At 33.4% G+C, this 23,034-nt stretch overlaps 1 protein-coding gene across 7 annotated transcripts in view; it reads right to left on the reverse strand.

The window, feature by feature from the left end:
- LOC138707697 (lysine-specific demethylase 4C-like) overlaps window positions 1-23,034 on the reverse strand; it is a 141,321-nt gene that overhangs the window by 11,584 nt on the left and 106,703 nt on the right. For 6 of the 7 annotated variants that reach the window (XM_069837513.1, XM_069837512.1, XM_069837509.1 and 3 more), the window contains 8 exons: window positions 18,944-19,071; window positions 18,658-18,765; window positions 13,573-13,755; window positions 11,500-11,664; window positions 10,185-10,367; window positions 9,646-9,801; window positions 5,838-5,957; window positions 2,709-2,801 (listed from right to left, as the gene is read on the reverse strand). In XM_069837513.1, coding sequence (XP_069693614.1) covers window positions 2,709-2,801; window positions 5,838-5,957; window positions 9,646-9,801; window positions 10,185-10,367; window positions 11,500-11,664; window positions 13,573-13,755; window positions 18,658-18,765; window positions 18,944-19,071 — 1,136 coding nt within the window. Of the gene's footprint in view, window positions 1-560; window positions 930-2,708; window positions 2,802-5,837; window positions 5,958-9,645; window positions 9,802-10,184; window positions 10,368-11,499; window positions 11,665-13,572; window positions 13,756-18,657; window positions 18,766-18,943; window positions 19,072-23,034 lie in introns of those variants that run through there. The other variant, XM_069837514.1, reaches the window with a different exon arrangement.

Consider the following 23,034-nt stretch of genomic DNA (forward strand, 5'->3'; position numbering starts at 1 on the left):
ATTGATACAATTTCCATTTTCATGCAATTTGTCAGTAGCACATGAACAACCAGTAAGTTTTCATACTATCATACCAACAAGTGATATATGTTTTATCCCTCTGTTACATTTACGTGACGGTCTAGCAAATTTAATAGCATTCAGGTTTCTTGTAAATACTTTTACAATTTGCTAGATGGCAAAATAAGTTACAAAGAATTATTCCCACACCACGTGCTTCAATGCATCATTTTATCGCCCTAAGCATGAGGTCGCCAGTGACTCGCACAGTATCAGAGGTATTAAAACAGTATATTCCGAATATTTTATATCGAAGTTGGAGTCAGCAAATTTTTACCAAATCCAACTACAACAAAAACTGCTTCTGACTCCGACTCCACAGTACTATACAAACATGTGTTCTAAGTTTAAAAAGTAGCATGATGATTAATGTGGTAGTGATGAAATAGCTATTGTATAATTTTCCATTATTAATATATTATTAGAGTTATAAAAGAGTCGAAGTGGGAGTCAGAGGTTTTGTTTATAGAATCCACAGCCCTACCATTAATAAATTAATGTATTCCGTATTTTGTAATTATTTAATATATACATATCAAAAATAATGAAAACCTAACATCATTTTACATATATATTAACACTCGTGTTACATTTTTTTTTCCAGTTGGTTATTTAATGACGCTGTATCAACTACATTAGGTTATTTAAAGTCGATGGAATTGGTGATAGAGAGATGGTACTATTTGGCGATGTGAGAACGAGGATTCGCCATAGATTACCGGACATTCACCTTACAATTGGGGAATACCTCGGAAAAGTAATCAGCCCAAGCAAGAATCGAACCCACACTCAAGCATAACCCCAAATCAGCAGACTAGTGCACCTACTGCCTCAGCTGCGCTGATGGCTGTTGTGACATATTGCAAGTGCTGCAGAAAAGGAAAGTTCCTTTACTTTAAAGAGTTCAAATTCATAAAAGCTTATTTTATCCCAGCTTTGGCTCTCTCCTAAACTCGTCAAAATTTAGACAGTGCACACACCAACGTAAATTTCTTTTATAGATTTATGACACATGATACAAGAAGATGTGATGAGACAGGGATAGTGCAACTTTCTTTCCTACTACAGTAAAATCCCTCGTAACCGGCATCCAAATAACTGGCAATACCAAAACAACGCACTTTTGGCTGGGTCAAAAAAAAAGTTTAAATCTGCCATATTACCACAGACTGGGCTGTCAGTTTTGCCACATTAGGAAGTTTGCACGAACTTACATTTTCAGTGAATATTCGAACCTAAAATTAGTGTATTATTTGTGTTGTGTAATGTGTTTTAATAAAGAAAATCCACACAGTTTTTATTTTATTGAATTATGTTCGGGCCGTCAGTGTTGCCCCATTAGGAAGTTCACAAGAACTTTCGTTTTCAATAAATATTCGAACCTAAAATTATTGTATTATTTGCGTTGTGTGATGTGTTTTAGTAAAGGAAATCCATACAGCTTTCATGCTTATTTAATTATGTTCGGACCGTCACTGTTGCCACATTAGAAAGTTCGCACGAACTTTCGTTTTCAGTGAATATTCAAACGTAAAATTAGTGTATTATGTATTTGTGTTGTATGATGTGTTTTAATAAGGAAAATCCACACAGTTTTTATGTTTATTCAGTTATGATCTAGTGATAGAAAAATAAGCTTCACATGTCTGCAGTTTCAACATTTGGCACCATGAAATACGAACTTTTTTTTCTATATGCCACTATTTATTCAATTATCCAGCAAAATCTCATATCCGGAACTAGCCTGGTCCCTTTGGTGCTGAATAAGAGGGATTCTACTGTATATATTTTCTCTCAAAATATGTAACTTGAAAATAGAAAGTAAATCACAGCACTGAACTAACAATCAAGATCCCTTTTTCTGATAAATTTTAGAGGGAGAGAAGAACATTTTATGAAATATCGAACATCATTTTCCTTTACAGGAAGTTATAAACCCAAAATAGGGTTCTGAATATATACGTTTCTTTTTATACTTCTTATAAGAATTTGGAGTTCGAATTGATCAATAACTACTTACTAATATAGGGTCTAAAACAATTGTGAAGTTGATTTGCATGATCAATTAGTGGCTAGAAATTTCTGTACACCAAAGGAAAAAATGGTGTTCGTTGTTTCCAAAGTATAAAACTGTAGAATCAATCACAGCCTGTTTCTAATGAACATATCCAAAAACAACGGTACTGGTATATGTATAAAATCTTTACTGTCAACACATAAACAATGCAATGTTCTTTTGATCATAATAGTATTAGAAAATACGTATTTAATTCACTATAAAATTATCATACAGCACCAACAAAGTACTAACTACATCCACAATCAATGTAGATCAATGTTTCATGTATAATGCTACTATGGAATGTTACTAATACTTCTCATAAGGAATATATAAACTCATACGCAACAATAAAAACATAAACGTATTTCCTATCTTATTTCACGTAGGGAGAGAAATTAATTTCTGTACTGAAGTTCACAAAGGAATAAATAAATAAATTAATTAATTAAATTAAATTAATTAACGGGAAATTTCTTATTAAGAGTTTAAAACAAACAAGCAAGATAAATATATAAACCTCAGAACAGTTCTTGCAAAAAAATTAAACTACCTTCTACACTTAAAATTCAGCAAATTCAATACTTACCAGACGCCCTTTCACCCTTTTGGGCATATCTTCATCCAAACTATAAATTTCCTCACGCTTCAATACACGATGAGAGTTATCTTCAAAGACCACCTGAAACAATATTATTATTCCTAAATTCCTTCTAATTTATTACCAATACCAATCACCAAAGTTATAAATTTCATTTCAATTTAGAAATAAATTAATATATACAGCTGTGAACTAGCATCGTGCATTACAGGCGCTATGTTCGTTCAAGTTTGTCGAGTATGGCAAAGTTCCATAATCACCAATTTTCACTCCGCAGAAGATCTATCGTGTTTGTTCCACTTTGTTATAAAAAATATTCGCTGTTCTCCACTCTCACCACTTCATGTTTTAACCAATTAAGGATTTTAGCACTGATCTTGCGATATGAAATAAAACTAAGTGTGTAATGTATTGGTTATAGTGAACCTCTCAAGTTGATCATCAGTAATCTCAGTTCCAGTAAATCCATAGAATGTTTCAAGAACTCTCTCTCTCTCACCTCAATGTACACAAAATACAGGTATGTTAACTGCAAGTTGTGCTATGATATAACTGCATTGTGGTATGCTTTGCACCTCATAATATTTTACTCAAATTTCTTACTCACTCCAGGAATTATTGGCCTGGTGAGCAGTGATTTCCTCTCGTATCTAAAGGTCCTTTTCGATATATTTTAATAGAAGGTGTAAATGAAAGAGTGTATCAAATTAATGAACGAGAAAATATCCGTAGACTCTGTGTGGTCTAGCTCCTGAGGAATCCCTGAGTATGCTTCGTTTGACTGTGGCATCATGCTTGCCTATTGTCGAGTTACTCATACTGTGTAGCATATTATTCTAGATTTCTGAGCCGATTACTGGAAGCTAGTGAAATTTGAACATACTAATAATTAATTAATATCAGTATTTATTAATATTAATACATTATAGTTATTTTATGTGTTGCTTTGTGTTGTGGTTACAATTCAAGATTATAGTGAGGTAGGCTAAGTGTAAATAAATATAACATATTTCGTGTGTTACATGCCCTCGGGTAATTGATAGAAATATCATTTCACATTTTAATTAATTTCTTTCTTGTTTAGACTTTTATTTGAATAATGAAGTAAGTATTCTTAAGCGCACATTTCAAAGTGGCATTCATTTTCGGAATTCGTATTAATCATTTCACATGATCAAACAAAATACATTTGTAGGTTAGGTCTCGTGAATCGTAAACTGTTTAAACAAAGCAATAAATTTGATGTTGTCAGACAAAATACATTTTAATATTAGATCATACACTAATCTACTAACTACTAACATAATGTGCGAGAGGCCCACAGAAGAAAAATATACTCTTTCACAAATTATTGAACTATTTAGAAAAACCTCCCCAACACCTCCCACATGTGGTAAATAAGTAAGACATCGTTATTGTTAATACTATATTATTATTATTATTATTATTATTATTATTATTATTATTATTATTATTGTACATGACATGATTTTACTCTCTTTTGGTGATATCTGGTATTAGCTGACAACACTGAAGAGACGGTCAAATTAGCCTTTTGGGAATTGCTCTTACGTGATCCTCACTATATATCTCTCTGCAATTACATGCAGATCATGAAGATTCTTGGATTCAGGCAGCAACCTTAGTTTGCCTTCGGACATTTCTTAGTGTTCATTTTATTGCTTCTTTTCTTGGCAGTTTGATGTTTACTCTCCCATTACCATTTGCAATCCCATTTGGGCAATGAATGATATGGACTCTCATGATGTTCCTGTACTTTCTTTCATTGCTTCAATGCTTTCTCGTGCTTTACTTCGTTCTGAGTCTGCAGAATAATTTACAAGAGGTGTAGGTCATTTGAATATTCTTGAGAGGTAATGTGTGGCCGTGATTGTTGCATTACATCCCAGATCACATATAGATTGCTCATTCTATGTTAAAATCGGTTGCACTTTGAAGAGAACAACTGCCAGGATCGCCACCCGTCTGCTGTAAATGAACATGAGATGGCAGTACAGTCGCTAATGCAATTCAAATGGGAGTTATGACATGATTCCTTATGTAACAACTAGATGGCAGCATAGTAAACCTGACAAAAGTTGTTACTGTCAAAACCTATAATGCCGAGCAATCTGGGTATATATGATCTAGGATTACATTCACCAAGGTTATCACACAGCCATACCATACCATTCCTATTTGCTCGATGTTTATTATAGATGTACCCAGCATGTATTAATTTGTTACGCTTGTTCTGTTAGTCTGTGTCATCCATAATTTAACAGTAACTAAGAAAGTCAATACATTAGTCAAATTTCCACACAAAATTTCACTAACATAACAAAAGTCATGAAAACGAGCAACTGTTGAAAATGCATTATAGAAAGTATTTAACTACTATAATTACAGTCATTGAAAAATGAAACCACAATCATCACGAATATTTAATATGACGTGACGAGTCACCGTGTGACTGTAGTGACCAATTTTCCGGATCCCAATGACAAGTTAATGTTAGGCACTTTCTCTATCTCTTCTGACTGTATATTCTAAGCCTGACACAAACAGAAAGTGTACATATACAGTATCTCAAGAATGTGCTGCAAACTGAGAAGTGAATTACGTAAGAAATAGGCAACTATATGGACATTTATATAATATGCACATCAAAGAAATGACTAGTACATCAGCTCTATCAGAGAGCCATGCTTACATTATATTAACAGGTACTACGAAATTTGTGTTGGAGATGTGGTTACTGAAACAGGTTTTCTCCTCTACAACTATAATTCCATTATTTCTCCATGATTAACCATCATGCACATAAACTTTACTGAAAGCAAAACAATCTTTGTTTCCAGGAAGAGGAATTCACGAGATTTCTAAGTGAAGTACATGTAACAAGTACGGTACCCAACGGAAATCCCATAAATTAGTACTGACAAATCATGTCACACATGCAACAGGGGGAAAGAAAAGAGCAAGTACAAGAATAAGAACATTACATTTTTATGGACGAGGAATTATAATTCATTTGATAAAAGTTTGCTTAATATTAGGAAAGATAAACAATAACACAATAAGATCATTCAACAGACTTCAAAAGTGAAAACTCACCGTATACATCAATTGGTGATTTGTACCCTGAAACTGGCCACTGTATTTATCACCATCAGTCCATAGAACTTCTACATCTGCTCCTACAGGTGGTGGTCCATCTTTCACACACGAGAAGTTCTGGAAACATAATTCACAACATGTCAACATTAGTAAATATAATATTCTACATAACAGCAGTGAAAAGCACAATTAATGAAAAGGATCTCTCTTTCAAAAGAGTCAGTCAATTGGACTAAAATAGTGGCAAAGTAAAGCAAAGAATACATACCCTTCTTGAGTTATCTTCAGTAAACAAAGAATCAAATTTTATTCTAATGTAATTTATCTCTATGTATGAAGGCAAAAGTTCTAAAATAAATTTAAAATAATGGAAGTACTTTACTAATTTCACAAATACAAAATATTATTAAAAATCACAAATATTTACTTCCTACATTCCTGTTTAATTAAACAGACCTAAGAAAGTTTACGTGAACAATCTACACACTCTTGAAGAGCTGAATGAAATCAGGCCAGCTTGAGAGAAATTACGAATCGATAGTTGCAGAAGCTATTTCAGAATATTATAAACCAATGCGATTTTTATATCCAGAAAGTTGGAAATCATTTTCAACATATGCACTAACAAAAGCTCAGATAAACATAAGGTTTTCTTATTACTTCTTACAGGGGTATTATTTATTTGTACAGGACTATAGGCCTAAATCACCACCATTCACACATATGTATGTATGTATGTAATTTTTTTTTTTTCACTATAACAGAGTGTTTGCATTCTAAGTATTTGACATGTTCGCCAGTTTGAACAGAAAGAAACTGTTTCTTTCTTTGGGAACCTTGAATCACTTTAAATGTAGAACCAGTACTTGTTCTGTTCTCTTTGTATATAGTTCTCTTATTGTAACATAAAATACTTAAATCTCCAGTAATTCATCCCTATATAATAATATTATTCTACGTTTAATTTGTACTTCAGTAACTAATACTTTCTTTGTTCTTAAATTTTACAGTAAATTGTCCAGTCTTTATTAATCAGTTTATGTTACAGTACTTTTATTGTAACTGTAGTTCTAAACTCCTGGTAGAGGGGAAGAGAAAGCCTGATGACCTTATCTCTACCAGATTAAATAAATAAATAGAGAGAGAAAGAAAGGTAAGAAAGTTTATTACTTATTTATTATAAGTAAAGAAGTAAAGAAATAAAGAATGAATGAAAATAAAGAACAAAGAAAAAAACAATGGTCGTGATTCAGGCCTATAGTCCTGTACAAATAAATAATGCCCCTGTAAGAGGTAATAAGAAAACCTTATATTGATCTGACCTTTTATTAATGCATATGTTGAAACCATTGTTGTAAATGACAATAAAGAGAAAACCATTCACTGTCGATTCATTTTCCTCGCATGTGAGACAGCAGTCGAATCTCTCCACTAAACACATGAGCTACGACTGCTTACAAAGCCGGCAAGTTGTATATACCATGCACTGTATTATTTAAATACAGTTTGAGACATTCACAGTGTCCAACATGGTCCGGGTCTTTGAGTGTTCGCACTATTTTATAAATGTTGAGATATTCAACAATTTGCAGATATGTATTGGCTCCAGCATCATGAAAACCAGTACTGGAAAACAGCTCTTGGTAACAGAGCCAATAGGCAAGTTCCTCCTTCCCACTCTTTCAGATGTTGTTGTTTAGCCAACTCTCCGAAGACAGGTTTGAACCTCGTATGTTGACACCAATAAGGAATCACTTATGAGACAACTAAGCCAGGAGATAATGGGGTAAGCTGGCCACTTCCTTTCCCCCTCCACTGCATACATCGCTGACTAGTACTATTACACTAATCAGACTTCAGATGTATGCAAACAATTGTTCTTATTCCGACATGTATCATGAAGTGAAATGTACTGCCTGACAATACATGTACACAATATCAGCCAGAACCTCAATCAGAGGTATGTTCCAGATGACGGAACTGATAATATGTAGCTCTGAAACGTTGACTGTTTCTACATCTAAGAGTGTTTAATTTTTTTAATGTATGTTCAAAATCATTCCACGAAAAAAATAAAGAATCTGAATAATATAAGCAGTTTGCTTTAATAAAAAGAAGCCTCGAAAATGCAAAATTATGTATTTCCTTTCCTTGTAGATTCAACTACAGTAGAGTGCAAATTAATCCGAACACGACATATTTTTACATTTTCTGTCATTGTTGGCCTCACAGCTGCTCATACCGCTTTAATTGACATCTGTAGTACGTGTAATTCCATTGTTGAAGGCCTGTCATTATTTTTTTTATAATATGTGACATTTTGCCTGTTGTTTTGTACTTATAAGCATTTCAGTTGTGTTGAAGACTTAATACTGCAATCCTGTGTACATTCTGTCGTCTTCACAAATGGATACAACTCCACGAAAACGGTCTAAAATTATAACATTAGCAGAGCATTCTTCTATGACACAGAGGCAAATTGCTGCAGAATGTCACATCGGTTTGGCTACTGTTAATTCGATCATAAAACGATACAGGGAGACTGGATCCATCACACCCCAGAAAAAAGGAAACTGTGGCCGGAAAAGAAAGACTTCACCTGCAGATGATCGTTTAATTGTCAGGTAAAGTAAATTAAATCCTAGACTAACTGCTATCGACTTAACCCGCGAGTTAATGGCTACCACTGGGGCAAATATTCACGTCACAACAGTGCGGCGTAGGCTTTTGGAAGCTGGACGAAGGGCTCGTAAGCCTATTAAGAAGCAACTGCTAACCCCTGTTATGTGCAAAAAATGCTTAATGTGGGCAAAATTACATCAACACTGGACAGTGAATAACTGGAAAAATGTACTTTTTTCTGATGAGTCTCATTTCGAGGTCCACGGCCACCGTGTTTCTTACGTATGGAAAGGATCCGAAAAAGTAACAGAAGCTCATCTCCAACAAGCACCCAAATACCCCCCTAAAGTAATGTTTTGGGGTTGTTTTACACATGAAGGGCCTGGAGCATTAATACCTATCAAGGGAATGATGAATTCTGACAAATACTGTATATTCACTTATTGGAAACCAGAATCGTACCCCAGCTGCAAAAATCATTTCCGGATGGCAGAGGTGTGTTCCAACAAGACCTGGCACCATGCCATACGTCTCGAAAAACTACAGAATTCTTCAACAAGAAGAATATTCAGGTACTCCCCTGGCCAGGCAAGTCACCCGACATCAACCCCATTGAGAACTTGTGGTCAATTTGCAAAAGAAGAATGCAAAAATGGATTGTTCTACAAAGGAGAAGATGATTTCTGCCCTCATTGGTGTATGGTTTCGCGATGAAGAAATGAAGAATATTTGTGGGAAATTAGTGGAATCCATGCCAAATCGTCTCAGAGCTGTTATTAGGAACAAGGGAGGCCACATAGATTACTGAGGTATGTCTTAGATCCTTTTTTTATCCCATTTGAGTGTTTTTGCATAAGTAATTACGTTGTTCGGATTAATTTGCACGCTACTGTATCAGTGAATTTTGCTCATCACTTCTCAATATGGCGTGTCAGTGCTGTATTGTTTGTATGCAATGTATGTGTTCACTTTGTTCACCACTTCTTCAGTAGTTATGAGTGATAATAATACTAGCAAATTAAATAAATCACCATATTATTCTGTAACTAAAACATGTGAGGTTTGAGAGCTCATCATGTGAAATTAAACAAATTTATACCAGAGCATTTACGAAAAAGTAGCGACTGTGATGAAATATTAGTATCATACGGAATTTAAATGAAAATTCTAATTAGAAACTTACCGTAATGTCTTTTGGGTAGAGATCATGACTGAAGGAACCATCAGAAAATACTACCATGTAGAACTGTATCTCTGAGATGTTATCAATTCTCCCTTTGTAATAACGTCCATTTTTATGGCGTGCCCACACCAACTGTCCTATGTGAACGTTACAAATCTGCCAACATAATGCATAATTTCAATTTGTGAAATTATCAAATAAAAAACAACCCTAATAAGAATTTATAGTAATCCTATGGACACTAAAGAGGTATGATAATATTATACACTAAGGTATGTTAAGTACTAACCAACAACACAATCAAAGAAAGCAACAAGTCATTCAAAAGAAACATGGTACAAATTAAAAAATTAAAAAATAATAATAAAAAACTACATTCATTCCTGAACAATTCAACTTGTTAAATACAAAATAAAATTAAACTAATGACTTGTTAAAAAAATGTTATGTATTTCCACAAAATAATTATGCATCTTTTAAAACAAAGCCTTTAACACCTGACTATCAAAATTCAACAATAGCAATAATTAACAGCTCACCTTATCATGTTTGTGTGCGTGGCCTTTGCATGCTATATTCATTTGTGTTGAGTTACTATTCCAGAACGGAATGTGAAACTGTGCACCAGATAGAAGGGCACACATAGGGTGTAACATATTACGACACCTTGAATGACTACACTGGACACAGGCGCCACACTTATTGCCACAAAACAAACACTCCTGCAAAATAAGTACAGATACGGAATTAAAAAATGAGCCGAGTATTAGTAGCAGTCCTCCTCTATGTAGGCAACAAGCTTCGCAGGACTGTCCACAAGTAGCATACATTTAGGCACTCTTATTTAACAGTGTATTTAATTCCAAAACATAATATAGTTTTTCTATTCATTTAAGTGTACCCTATCTTCTCTTTTCAATCTGCAAGATTATTTTACTTCCATTCTGTATAATTGGCGAACTCAAATTTGTAGACACAAGCTTAGCAAAGATGATGGACATACTCCAGTAAGTTTCCAAAATGAAACCAATTACATTTTTAGAGAGAAGGAGACTGGGATGGAAATAAAAAGAGGAAGAGGCAGAGGAAAATGTAGACAAGGAGAGAGGGTGAGCGAGTATTTAATTTTTTCTAACTCTTGAAGTAAAATCAGTTAGTGAAAGTAGGTAGAGTAACTCTTTTTTACTATACACCAGTGGAAACACAAATCCCAAATGAGAATTTGTGTAATCCAAATGGTAAGAATATCATACTTACATAAAAGTACTGCATACCACATACTGTATCTTCTATCCTAATTCAAGAAAGTAATTCTACAAACCTACCACGATGGCAATAGGTAATTAAATATTCATAAACCAAAATATTGGAGCAGAATGAAAATTACCAAAGGGACGAAAGTAAATAAAAAGCATTATTGTGATCAAATTTTATTACTAACTAAAAATCAGTTTTTTTTTTTAATTCCTGTATGAGTAACCAAGTAGAAAAATTTTCAGTGTTTCAATATGCTTTGCTTGTTTCATCTTCAAATATACAAATAAACACGAATGTTGTGCATGGTCTAACCATCTTATCCAGCATTTGAGAGGTCAGTTTATTTAGTTGGGTCTGCTATTCAAATAAATTTTTAAATTCATTCTTTACTTAATGTAATTTCAGTCCAAATTTACACCGAATGGTCAATGACATAGTTATGTAATTCATGTATTAATGTTAATTTTTATATTTATTACATGCATTATACACCTTTAAACATTTACAAACCACATTACTGTTTTATCAATTTTTATAAACATTAAAACTTTGGTGCAATATACTGTGCAACAAAAATTCTTTCTGTATATTACTCACAAGATTTGTATTAGACTTAGCAACAGACAGGACACTGATTGGTTCCTTGCATATAGAGTCCTTGAATGCAACACCAGGTAGAAGTAAAGCACATAGTATGTGTGCCCAACGTGCATCTGTTGTACGTTTCAAAGCTCCACCCCGAACATAGCACAAACAACAATACTGAAAAAACACAAAAAGTCTTGTTTAGAATAATGAAACATTTCTTCAGCTGAAAATATGTAAGAGTATAAATATATGCATAGACTTAAAAATTTATTAAGATGGCCAACTAAAACTATAATTTTTATGTAAGTGCAGTTTTGCATATCAATTAAATTCATATCATTTGATTTCAGTAAGTATTTGTGGCTGTATTTCATAAGTTTCTTGAACAGATTCGGAAAAAAAAAGATAGCCCTGGAAACCCGCTTAAGAAAATAAAAATCCTCAACGTATCTTCTTCCAGAAGGAAGTAAAATTGAGTAGTCTGTGCCCAAGCAAAACATTATGACCTACCTCAAAAGTCACTTTGTTCACCATAAGAACTAGATACCATAAATCAGTCAAGATCATAAAGTGTAGGCTGACTATATTTTGATTTCCCCAAACCAGAATGGTGACTGTATATAAATATTTATCTTCCGGGAGATAGTCAATATTCACGGGTCTGGGTTGCTATGTTCTACAATTCTACACAAGACAACTAATATGAAAAATATATTAATATTAACTTTTAAGTTCAAACCTCGACATGGGGAACTATTAATAATGGAATTCCTCAAGGATCAATATTAGGTACCCCCACTGTTTCTAGTGTTCATAAAATGATCTTGCCCCCTAATAAAAGATGTAGGTCATCCCATATTATTTGCAGATGACATAAGTATAGTAATTACAACCAATAACTCCAACACATTCCAATCTTCAACAGAGGAAATTCTCCTCAAAATATATAACTGGTTCTCAGTGAATAAATTAGTATTAAACTGTAACAAAACTAATAAATAATTCAATTTAAATCCTGTCCAAATTTAACATCGCAAATTTCAAGCGCAAAAATGAACAATAGGTACCTAATAGAAAAACCAACAACAACCAAATTTCTTGGCTTAAAATCGATAATGTGTTAAATTGGAAAAATAATATTAAATAAATTACCCCAAAACTAAATTAAGTACGTTTTGCTATTATATCTACGCAAAAGACAGTAGATATCAATACCTTAAAAACAATATATTTTGCATACTTCCACTCAGTAATGAGTTTTGGAATAATATTCTGGGGAAATTCCACTGATAGTAACAGTATATTCCTACCAAAAAAAAAGTAATTACAATAATAGTAGGTGCCAAATCTAGGGAATCATGTAGGACTATTAAAAAAAAAAAACTACAAATAATGCTCATGGCTTGTCAGTATATTTTTTCATTAATAATCTTCCTCGTATATAATCGTGAAAACTTTGTAACTAATTCAACAGTTCATACCATAAATACGCGTCAAAAAAATGACTTTCATACTCCATCAGCAAGTCTATCGTGTTATCAAAAAGGAGTGTGTTTTAGGGCAGTAAAATTTTTTTTTATATAAGAAATTAAACTCAAAACATGATTATTTAGAGCCAAATTAAAGTAGTACCTAATTTCTCATGCCTTGTATTCTGTAGGTGAATTCATAACATTCAACAATGCTTCATGAAACTGATATTAAAATTTTGTGTTGTACTAGTAGGCTATATTGTAAACCTCTTCTGTATATATTTAAACTAGACTGTGACTATAAATTAAGACTTTATAATAGTATTAAGTTTTTTGACTTGTTCCATATTCTAGCTGTGAAGCAATGTACGAATACCATGGATACAATACAATACAATACAATACAATACAATACAATACAATACAATACAATACAATACAATACAATACCTTAACATTTTTTTTTACAAAATTTTGAACTTATCCTATCTATATACAGTATTTGTGATAAGTAAATTCCCCAGATCTCAATAATATTTGTATATAAATAGACAAATTTTTGTACTTTGTATAATTAAGCTTTGTGAAGCTCTATGACACAAATACTTACCACCTGGTGCATACCAGCACGACATTTGTCACATGTCCAATCTGCACGATCAGCAGGAGTGGAAGGTAAGACTGTCACACCATAACAGCCAGAATGGACACAAACTCCACAGTCACGACAACTCAATAAAACAGAGTTGTCCCCACCATCTGTCACACGCTTGCTTACAGCATTACTGGAATCCTGTTTATAAAATGTAATTCAATTTAAATGTAATTAAAGTCGTTAGTAATGTAAGCATAATAATTTTCTATTGTAAAATTTGTAAGCTAAATCAGATTAGAAACAAAACTTATACATACAGAATTTAATTGAACTAAATCAAATTCTGAAAATGTCACTCGATTCACAAAACTGTAGCTATAAAAAATGTTCAATGATACGTTTTAGAAAGATTTGTTCAATTGAGGCCGGTTCTGGAAGAACGGCACATACCCATAAAGTGCATTTTGAGATAATGACCTGCAAAGGTGATGTGTTGCCAGTACACATTTCAAACACAATTTTGATTTATTTCCTTATATTTTACAAATTCATCATTTGTTAATATGCTAATATGTATAAAATACATTTGTAAACTTACGAATATTTTGTCACAATAGTAAGTACAACAGGTACGACCTATGTGCCCTTTTTCCAAATATATTTTATTTACTTTAAATAAACTTAAGGAGTGATGATAACGAAAGAATAAACAAATGTAAAACTATTTACAAAATAATTTCAAATAGACAAAAATATTAACATAAAAAATATTCACAATCTCATTGCATTTCAGTGAATAGTATAGAAATAATAATAACAACAACAACTCATTAATCAACTTATTTTACAAAACGTTTATTGTCCATACATAGGCATAGTACTACTTTGTTTTTCTATGTATTATAAGATCTTTCGAGGACAAATTCTAGCCATTCACGTCGTCTTCGTGTAAGTACTTAAATAGAGATCTTATGTTGTCAACCTTGGCTTGGCTGATTGTTAGGAATAGAACAATCATAGGTGTAATACCATTATATTGAGTCTGATAAAATAGTTTAAGGGAATCCACAAGGGTTGTAATTTTCGGAGCACAGGAAAGTACCATCCACTTTGTATTTCACTACAAAATACTTCATAATCGTAAATTTGCGTCTAGGGGCTGGAGTCTTCATGAAATAGAGCGTTAAAGCTGTATCTCACTCTTTTATAATAGTATGATCCATTATAACCTCAAAGTTACTAGGATGTTTTCTGCATGTTGCTATAGCTTTCAACCATGGTTTTGCAGTTCCAATGGTTTCTTTCTTTTCATAGCAGATCTCACGAGTCCAGAGTTTCTGTCACATTGTGTAAATGAATGGCCATGAACAGAAACATGGATTATTTCAACCTGAATCAAGCAGAAAACTTCAAAAGCATCGAATTTCTCTTTTGTCCTTCTGTGGCATCAGACATCATTATAACAGTTTCCATGTGTGGACATTCTTTAAGATTTATTTGAAGGCAGTCATACAAAAACGATGCCACTGAATTAGCATTCTTTTTTGCTTGGGTTTCCATGAAACAATAGAAGTAGGAGTTTCCATGAAGCAATAATAAAACAAAATTACTCGCAGTATCTTCCATTATTTAATAATAATTACAAATGTAATCTTGGATGGACAGTACTCAATAACAGAGTCGCCAGTATGAAAGGATGATTCCGAGCCTTTGGCGTGAGATGAACTCGATAGCTCAGTTGGTAGAGCGCCTGACCGGAGTACAGGAAGCCGTAGATTCGAATCCCGCTCGAGGTTGTGAAATTTTTCTTTCATACCATTGTGACTATAAAGTATTTAAATTCAATAATAATTACAAGATAAGTTTTTTAATTTTTACACATAATACACTATCACCAATAAGCACATACTCTATAGGCCTCAATCTGTAAATGGTCAAACCAACTGCACAACAGTGTACGCACAGAATGATATACCCAGGGGCGGCCGGTCCTTATGTGCTCATGTGCTACAGCACAAAATAAATATAAGAGAGAAAAAGATTTTTTATTTTAAAAACATCAAAGATATTAATTTAGATTGCAATAGTTAACATATGTTTCCGTTCTTATTGTTAAAGCATTTGAATCTTCCGCCTTGTCACGTTTCATCATTCACCCTCCACTGTAGTGCGAGATGTGCTAAGCACAAGAAAGATGTCGAAAAGGAGGAATGCGCATGCTCCAGTTACCCTTTTCACTTCCCCGCAAGCACTGAAAACCTCATGAAACTGCTTTCCCCTTTGTGCTAACGGAAGGGTAGCCAGACAGAATAGCCAACTTATGTATTTATAACTAAAACTTCAGTTATTAAAATAATGTATTTAATTACAAACATTTATTTTTTGTATTATGAATTTGGTTTTTAGTCATTGTTTTCAATTCTTCTAGTTAATAAAATTAGACATACATGTTTACATTTGTAAATATATGCATTTTAGTTGTATTCAATTGTGGATTGTCTACTATTTGAACAAGAGGGTTGGGGATACTAACACGTGGTCGGAACCGGGAAGGATGCACACAATCGTGTTTTTCAAATCCGTGTCTAAAGTGAGTGGTTGTTTGCATGGTGTATTATTTTGTGTTGTTAAGTGTTGTGTTCTTACTTATCCCAGATGAGTGCCAGTGTTGGACCATTGACATGAATTCAGTTGACAATTTGTTAAAAATATATTTTTTTTTAATCTCTAGGAGATAAAATACAAATTAAAGAGTTAGGTAGACCGGTTTCCGACTACGGGGAATACCGGTTTCCGAATACACAAGACAGTTCAATAGGAAAGTTTATGATGCATTAACTGGATTTTTAGTTGTAATATTAGAAATTCACTCTTCTGCTTTCCTTGTCTTCTTTTTGGAAACAGTGATGCATTTAGCAAGACAGGTGTCAAAGATCTTGGCCATCTTAATTATTTAATTAAAATCCATGGTGCAAATAAGAAACATATCAACAATGTGTTAGATCTCTCCCTGCTTGGCACAGGTAATATTGCCACAACATTAAGCAGAGCCTACCAAGATAATATTATAAAACACAACCAACAGGTAGAAAAAACAGACACAATCTTTCCAGAATAATTGATTGCGGTAAGTTCTGGTGCCATTGTGCTCGCCCTCAGGGGACATGATGAATCTAACGAATAAAAAATCCTGGTGTTTTTTTTTTTTTTTTTTTTTTTTTTTTTTTTTTTTTTTTTTTTTTTTTTAAGGAATTGTAGACATTATTAGCAGCACTGACAATGCCGTAAAAGAACATATGGAATCAAATAATGTTTTCAAAGGGACTTCGAAAACTATTTAATAAGAGCTGTTAGATTGTTCATTTATTATTATTATTATTATTATTATTATTATTATTATTATTATTGTAGCACATGCGTTTAAAAAGTCACGAGCCGCCACTGGATATACCTATGAGCAGTGAACGGCTGATGTATATGGGATGCTCGATCCTGACCCCTAGCATCATTGCATAAACAGCTCTCCTGTCCCGTTGTTGCATAGTCAAGAAACGAAAAGTGGTAGGTATATTCCTATGAACTCGAGCGGTCAGTTAAAATGCAATCTTTGCAAAAAGGACACATAAGCCTATGTGCCCTTATTCCGGAATCCGCCTCAATTTATCTCCTTTTCTTCTTTCTCAACTATGCATGCAGCTTTTAAAACCATATAAATAGTAAAACAGCATATTTTAATGTAGGCCTATACTTATAACAATTAATTGCAATAAAAGTAACTGTTACATTACATCAATATGCCTTTACGATACAAGAATCGAATTAAATATTTATTTTAAGTTATACAAGTAACAACTTACATTTTGAGAAGTGTTGCCCCATTATGAACCATAAAACTAATACTGTTATTAGTTATTCAATGTGCAGTTAAATAGTTAAGAAAATAATGTTTCATTCTGCTTGACTCTGCTATGTGTGGCAATCCATGAATTTTTTTGAGGAAATGTTTTATTGCTACTGACCAGACCAAAATTCTTCTAGCATTTAGCTGAAAATTCAATAGTGTATGTCAGTTCTTGTTCGAAACAGAAATGTTCCAATTGTTTTTTTTTTTTTTTTTTTAGGTATGCAGAGTAATCCCTGATTTATTCCTCAGTTATAGGCAATGTTAAAATATATTCAATTCAAAAGCGATCTACAGCTAACCAAATAGTAAAAACACTTGGAAAAAATGAGAATTTAGAGCTTACTAATCACGCAAGTGAAGAATAGTCATGTTTTCAAGGAAGAAATAGCTTGTTATAAAAACAGTGGACACTTTGGACATTTGTATGACAACAAAGAGTTAAAAGCCACACTTCATGAGGTTCAAATAATAACGAAAACATATTTGAAGTATATGAACTATGTACAAAAGAAAGATAAACTTTTTCAATATCTCCGTAATGTGGTTGTTTCAATTACAAAATAACTAGTTTTTTTTTATTTTATTGGGTTATTTTACGACGCTGTATCAACATCTAGGTTATTTAGCATCTGAATGAAATGAAGGTGATAATGCCGGTGAAATGAGTCCGGAGTCCAGCACCGAAAGTTACCCAGCATTTGCTTGGATTGGGTTGAGGGAAAACCCCGGAAAAAACCTCAACCAGGTAACTTGCCCCGACCGGGATTCGAACCCGGGCCACCTGGTTTCGCGGCCAGATGTGCTGACCGTTACTCCACAGGTGTGGACAAAATAAGTAGTATCTGGTACAATTCATAGACCAGATCTGAATCTGATTTGAATTTATGCCACTCACCATCCTTCAGCAGATTATTTTTTTTACTCTAACATTAATAAAAAATGAAGATATAATTCAGAAAGAAAATAAATCACAAAAATGACTTAATGTATTCTGAAACAGCTGTGTAGAGAAATAAGTTCTCCATTAAATTTTAACATTTTTCAGTTTTGAAGATTGCAATTAACTAAAAATCAATAAAAGAACCAAATACAGTAAGTTCTATACGAGAAATTAAGTTGACATAGTCTCAAGATCAAAAGTCATATTTCATAAAACTGATTTCAGAGAATGCAACTGAAGCGCAGCATACACTTACCTTGTTACAGGTAAAATGGCTTGCAGAAAGCCATACAGAACTCTTCTCAGGTTTCTCAATCACTTGACAATCCTTCCAATTAGAAGGCATGACTCCACTGCTACAACCCTAAAATATTCAAATACCATTGTTAAAATTCACCACTACAGAAGGTATATTCATTAACAATGACCAATTTCAAAGTTACATAAGGTGGTTGAAAGGTTAATCACACGGAATACAAAGATGGAAAAAAAAAAGTACAAGAACATTCAAAATAGTTTCTACTAGACAGAGATCCTCTCACCCGGCCTATGCTGAATGCTGTACATAATGAGCAGAATGGAGATGTCCGGCTCCAGTAGTTGTTGAATGCCTTCTCCAACTTGAGATTTGGAGGTGAATTCTGCAAGATACCTTCCAGGTATTCAGGGCCTATCATATTAAAATCCAATGTCATTACAACACCTTCGTTAACTGAATTCCATGAATATCAACAATCATCACTTTTAAAACACAACTGTGGAGAGTATCAATTTCCAGGCACCTCTCCAACTTCTTTCAAGAAACTAGAGACTGTAGCTTAAATGAGAATTCTATTTGTCAATTCATTAAAATTAGAGATGGGAAAAGCTGCCTTTTCTTCTAGAACTGTTCCTCCTGTTCCTATACACCTGAAATACCACATTCCCATTTAAGTTCCAAAATAACAATTTGAATCTGAGCTGTGAGCTAGAACTCATGGCACATACAATATGTAGCAAGTTCAAGGAGACTGAACAATGTAACACACTGTCGGGAATAAATGCATACACGAATTTATTTTATAAATAGGGTGTTAGACGAAGGGATGAGAAATGAATGCAAAGATACAGTAGGGACGGAAAATGTAGAAGATTCAAATCTAGCGCATGTTAAGGATTTTGAGAATTTTATGAGTGTAATGAAAGAAAGATCCGAGGAGTTATGTAAAACGTTAAATGAGTCGATAAGAAAGAGTAAAGGAGGTGAAAAGTATGGGGAGGGAACGAGTTAGGATAGCAAATCACAGTACGAGGAAGCTGAGTGAGTGAAGTGCAAACAAAGAAGAGCAAAATAAATGATTAGTGAACATATGGAAGAATCAGATATAATAACGCACCTCTCTTTTAAATAGTGAACAAATTACTAGTGATAAGTATTATTAGTAAGCAAAGTATAATTAATAAAAGTATGGAAGAGATGATGAACTAGGATAACAAATCACAGGATAAAGAAAACAAGTGAGATAAGTGGAAGAAACGAAATAAAATTAGGGAACAAAGGTTTAATGTAAGAAATACATATAACAACGAACCTAATTGTACAGGGATAAAGCAATGATTAGTGGTTTGTAGTAAGTAAAATGAGATGAGGGTAAGTAAATTAATAAGGATCAAGAAAGGAATAGTGGAAGTGACAATTTTGAATGTAAGTATTATTAGTAACTAAAGCGAGACAAATGTAATAAAAGTATGGATGAAGTGACGAACTGGGATAACAAATCACAGATTAAAGAAAACAAATGAGATAAATAAGTGAAAGAAACGAATGAATGAAATTAGGGAACAGTGGTTTAATGTAAAAAAATGTAGTATCTAAAAACGAATCTATTTGTACAGGGATAAAGCAATGATTAGTGATTGATAGTAAGCAAAATGAGATTGAATAGTAAACTGACCAAAAAAAGGATCAAGAAAAGAGTAATGGTAGTGGCAATTTTGGATAGGTTTAATTAAGTCATTAGTGTTGGAATGAAGGAGACAGTGGAAGAAATTAGTTGGGAATGGATATAAGAGGTTGTAGAAAATAGTGAAGAGAAAAACGAAACCATTATAATGCAAAGTAATGAATAGTCATAAGAATTATAGGGGAAGATAGTATATTAGTTAATAAAAATGGAAGAAAAGTAGAAAAATGAATAAGCAGTATAATAAAATAAATACTAGATAATAATGAAAAATAGAATTGAAAAATAAATATTAGGAGAGAAATAAGAGATAAGTACATGATGGGTACAAAGCAGTGACTAGGCATAAAAACTATATTTCAAGGGCAGGAGGGAAAACATGAATGTGACGTTTGGGTAAGAAAAGGGAATAAAACAGTAAGTATGAAATTTAGGTATAATAGTGCGTCCTCAAGAAAATGTTTATGTAATAAATGTAATCGAGGCACCATATGCAAAATTGTGAGGTCCACATAACAATGAATGTAATAGCCGATATGAATCTTACAATTTTGGGAATGTACGTGGAGTCTTGATCCAAGGGACACTTAAACTAGAAAAGGTATTAAATTAAATAAAAGTAGCACAATTTACACATTATTACTAAGTACAAAAGATAATTTATAATTTTCTATATCTTTGTAACACACTGTGCTTTTTTTCTGGTGAAACATATGTTATATTTTTCGTTATGGAACAGAGAAATGTGTTAATAATTACGTTTTAACTATTTTCCTTTGAACTCCACTTAGGCCTTAAAAGCCTTAAATTTGGACGAAAAGGAGATCAAAAACGACAAAATTCCCATGCACTGGACAGTAACCATCTTTCTGCCTGTTATGATTCTACAGAGTTCCACCACCTTTTTCTCCAGAAGAAAAGCACTGGTAATACACATAACAAAAGCTAAATAAATTCCAATTTCATACAGTTCATTTTATAAGTTTTTATCGCTATGCAAAATCAGAGCATGGAGGCAGACTCTACAAACAAAAAATGAATGAATGCTGGTTTCTCATTTGCTTGTCGTGGAATTTCGTAAAATTTTGTTGCACTACTGCCAAGAAGAAGGCAATATTAGAAACCATAAGTTTGACAAAAAATATATGGAACCATATATCGCACATCAGATACAATACTGGCACAACTCAAACTTGAATATTTTGATACAACTCGAGTTGTGTCTGTTTTGTAGCTAATATAAATAATTTTTACTTCAGTGAAACACTGAATTTTGCCCCATCTGTCGTGAAACAGTTGACTTAGAGATGTGTCAGTCTTATATTTGGTAGAACATTGTTATAGCTATCCAGTTATGGTACTAACTCAATTTTAATTTTTTTTTGAGTTGTGCCAGTCTTGTATCCGATGTGCGATATGAGATAACAGTCTGGATCCAAAATAAATTTTCCTGCTTGTTCACAATTGTTATTTTGCAACAGTGTGTTCCAATCCTCTGTTCTTTTTCTAGAACTGCTGCTCCATTTTTCAAACTGTTCACAATTTCCCCCCCCCCCCACCTCTAATCTAAGCATGTCAAAGTCAGGATAGGAGAAGAAATTTCAGGGGGAAATGGAATAGGAAGTGGAATACGATAAGGCTGACCTTATCACCTACCCTGTGCAACATCTACTTGGAAGATTTAGTGAAGAACTATCTTCGGAATGGGAGAGGAGTGATACTGAAAGGACGAATAAATTGTATAAGATTTACCGATGATATGGCATTGTTAGCAGAAGAGGAGATGATACTAAGGGATATGCTACTGAAGCTAAATGACAGTCGTGAGCAGTATGGGATTAAGGTAAATGCAAACAAGACGAAGACCATGGTTATCGGAAGATAAATAAAGAAGGTAAATGTGCAAATTCGAAATGAGGCAGAACAAGTGGACAGCTTCAAATACTTGGGTTATGGTGTAAGTAATAATATGAGCTGCTGCCAGGAAGTCAAGGAAGAGACAAGTGAAATGCTTTGTGTGGAGTGTGGCATTGTATGAGAGAGAAACATGGACATTACAACGAAGTGAAGAGAATCAACTAGAAGCATTTTAAATGTGGATATGGAGAAGAATGGAGTGTGTGAAATGGACAGACAGAATAAGTAATGAAGCTGTGCTAGAAGGAGTGGTTGAAGAAGAAATAATATTCAAACTGATCAGAAAGAGGAAAGGAAATTAGCTGAGTTCCTGGCTAATAAAAAACTGCCTACAGTACCATGCAATGAAAGGAATGGTGAACGAGAGAAAATTTGGGGCAGAAGATGATGTCAAGTGATAGACAACATAATATAATATGTGAATTGAATGCAAGAACTGAAAGGTAGAAAATAGAAAGATTGGAGAATGTTGGGTTTGCCCTTGGTCAGAAAACAATGAATGAATTAATCAAAGCATACTGCTCTACATTAGCAATCAATGCCTGAATACAGATAACAGATTACTGGCTAACATTTCAAAGGACCAAAATATATTGAATTCTTTGATTATGAACGCAACTCAGGATCCATTACAATAAATTGTAGGAACAAGGCAGAATATACTGTTGCCTCTGTGCAACAGCATGCAAATGACAATTAATTTAATAAACTATTCCTGTAACATCTTTTACTCTCGTCCACATCTGTGGAGTAATTGTTCGTGAAACCAGGTG

This window comes from Periplaneta americana, chromosome 10 (genome assembly GCF_040183065.1).
Source record: "Periplaneta americana isolate PAMFEO1 chromosome 10, P.americana_PAMFEO1_priV1, whole genome shotgun sequence".
Lineage (NCBI taxonomy): Eukaryota > Metazoa > Arthropoda > Insecta > Blattodea > Blattidae > Periplaneta > Periplaneta americana.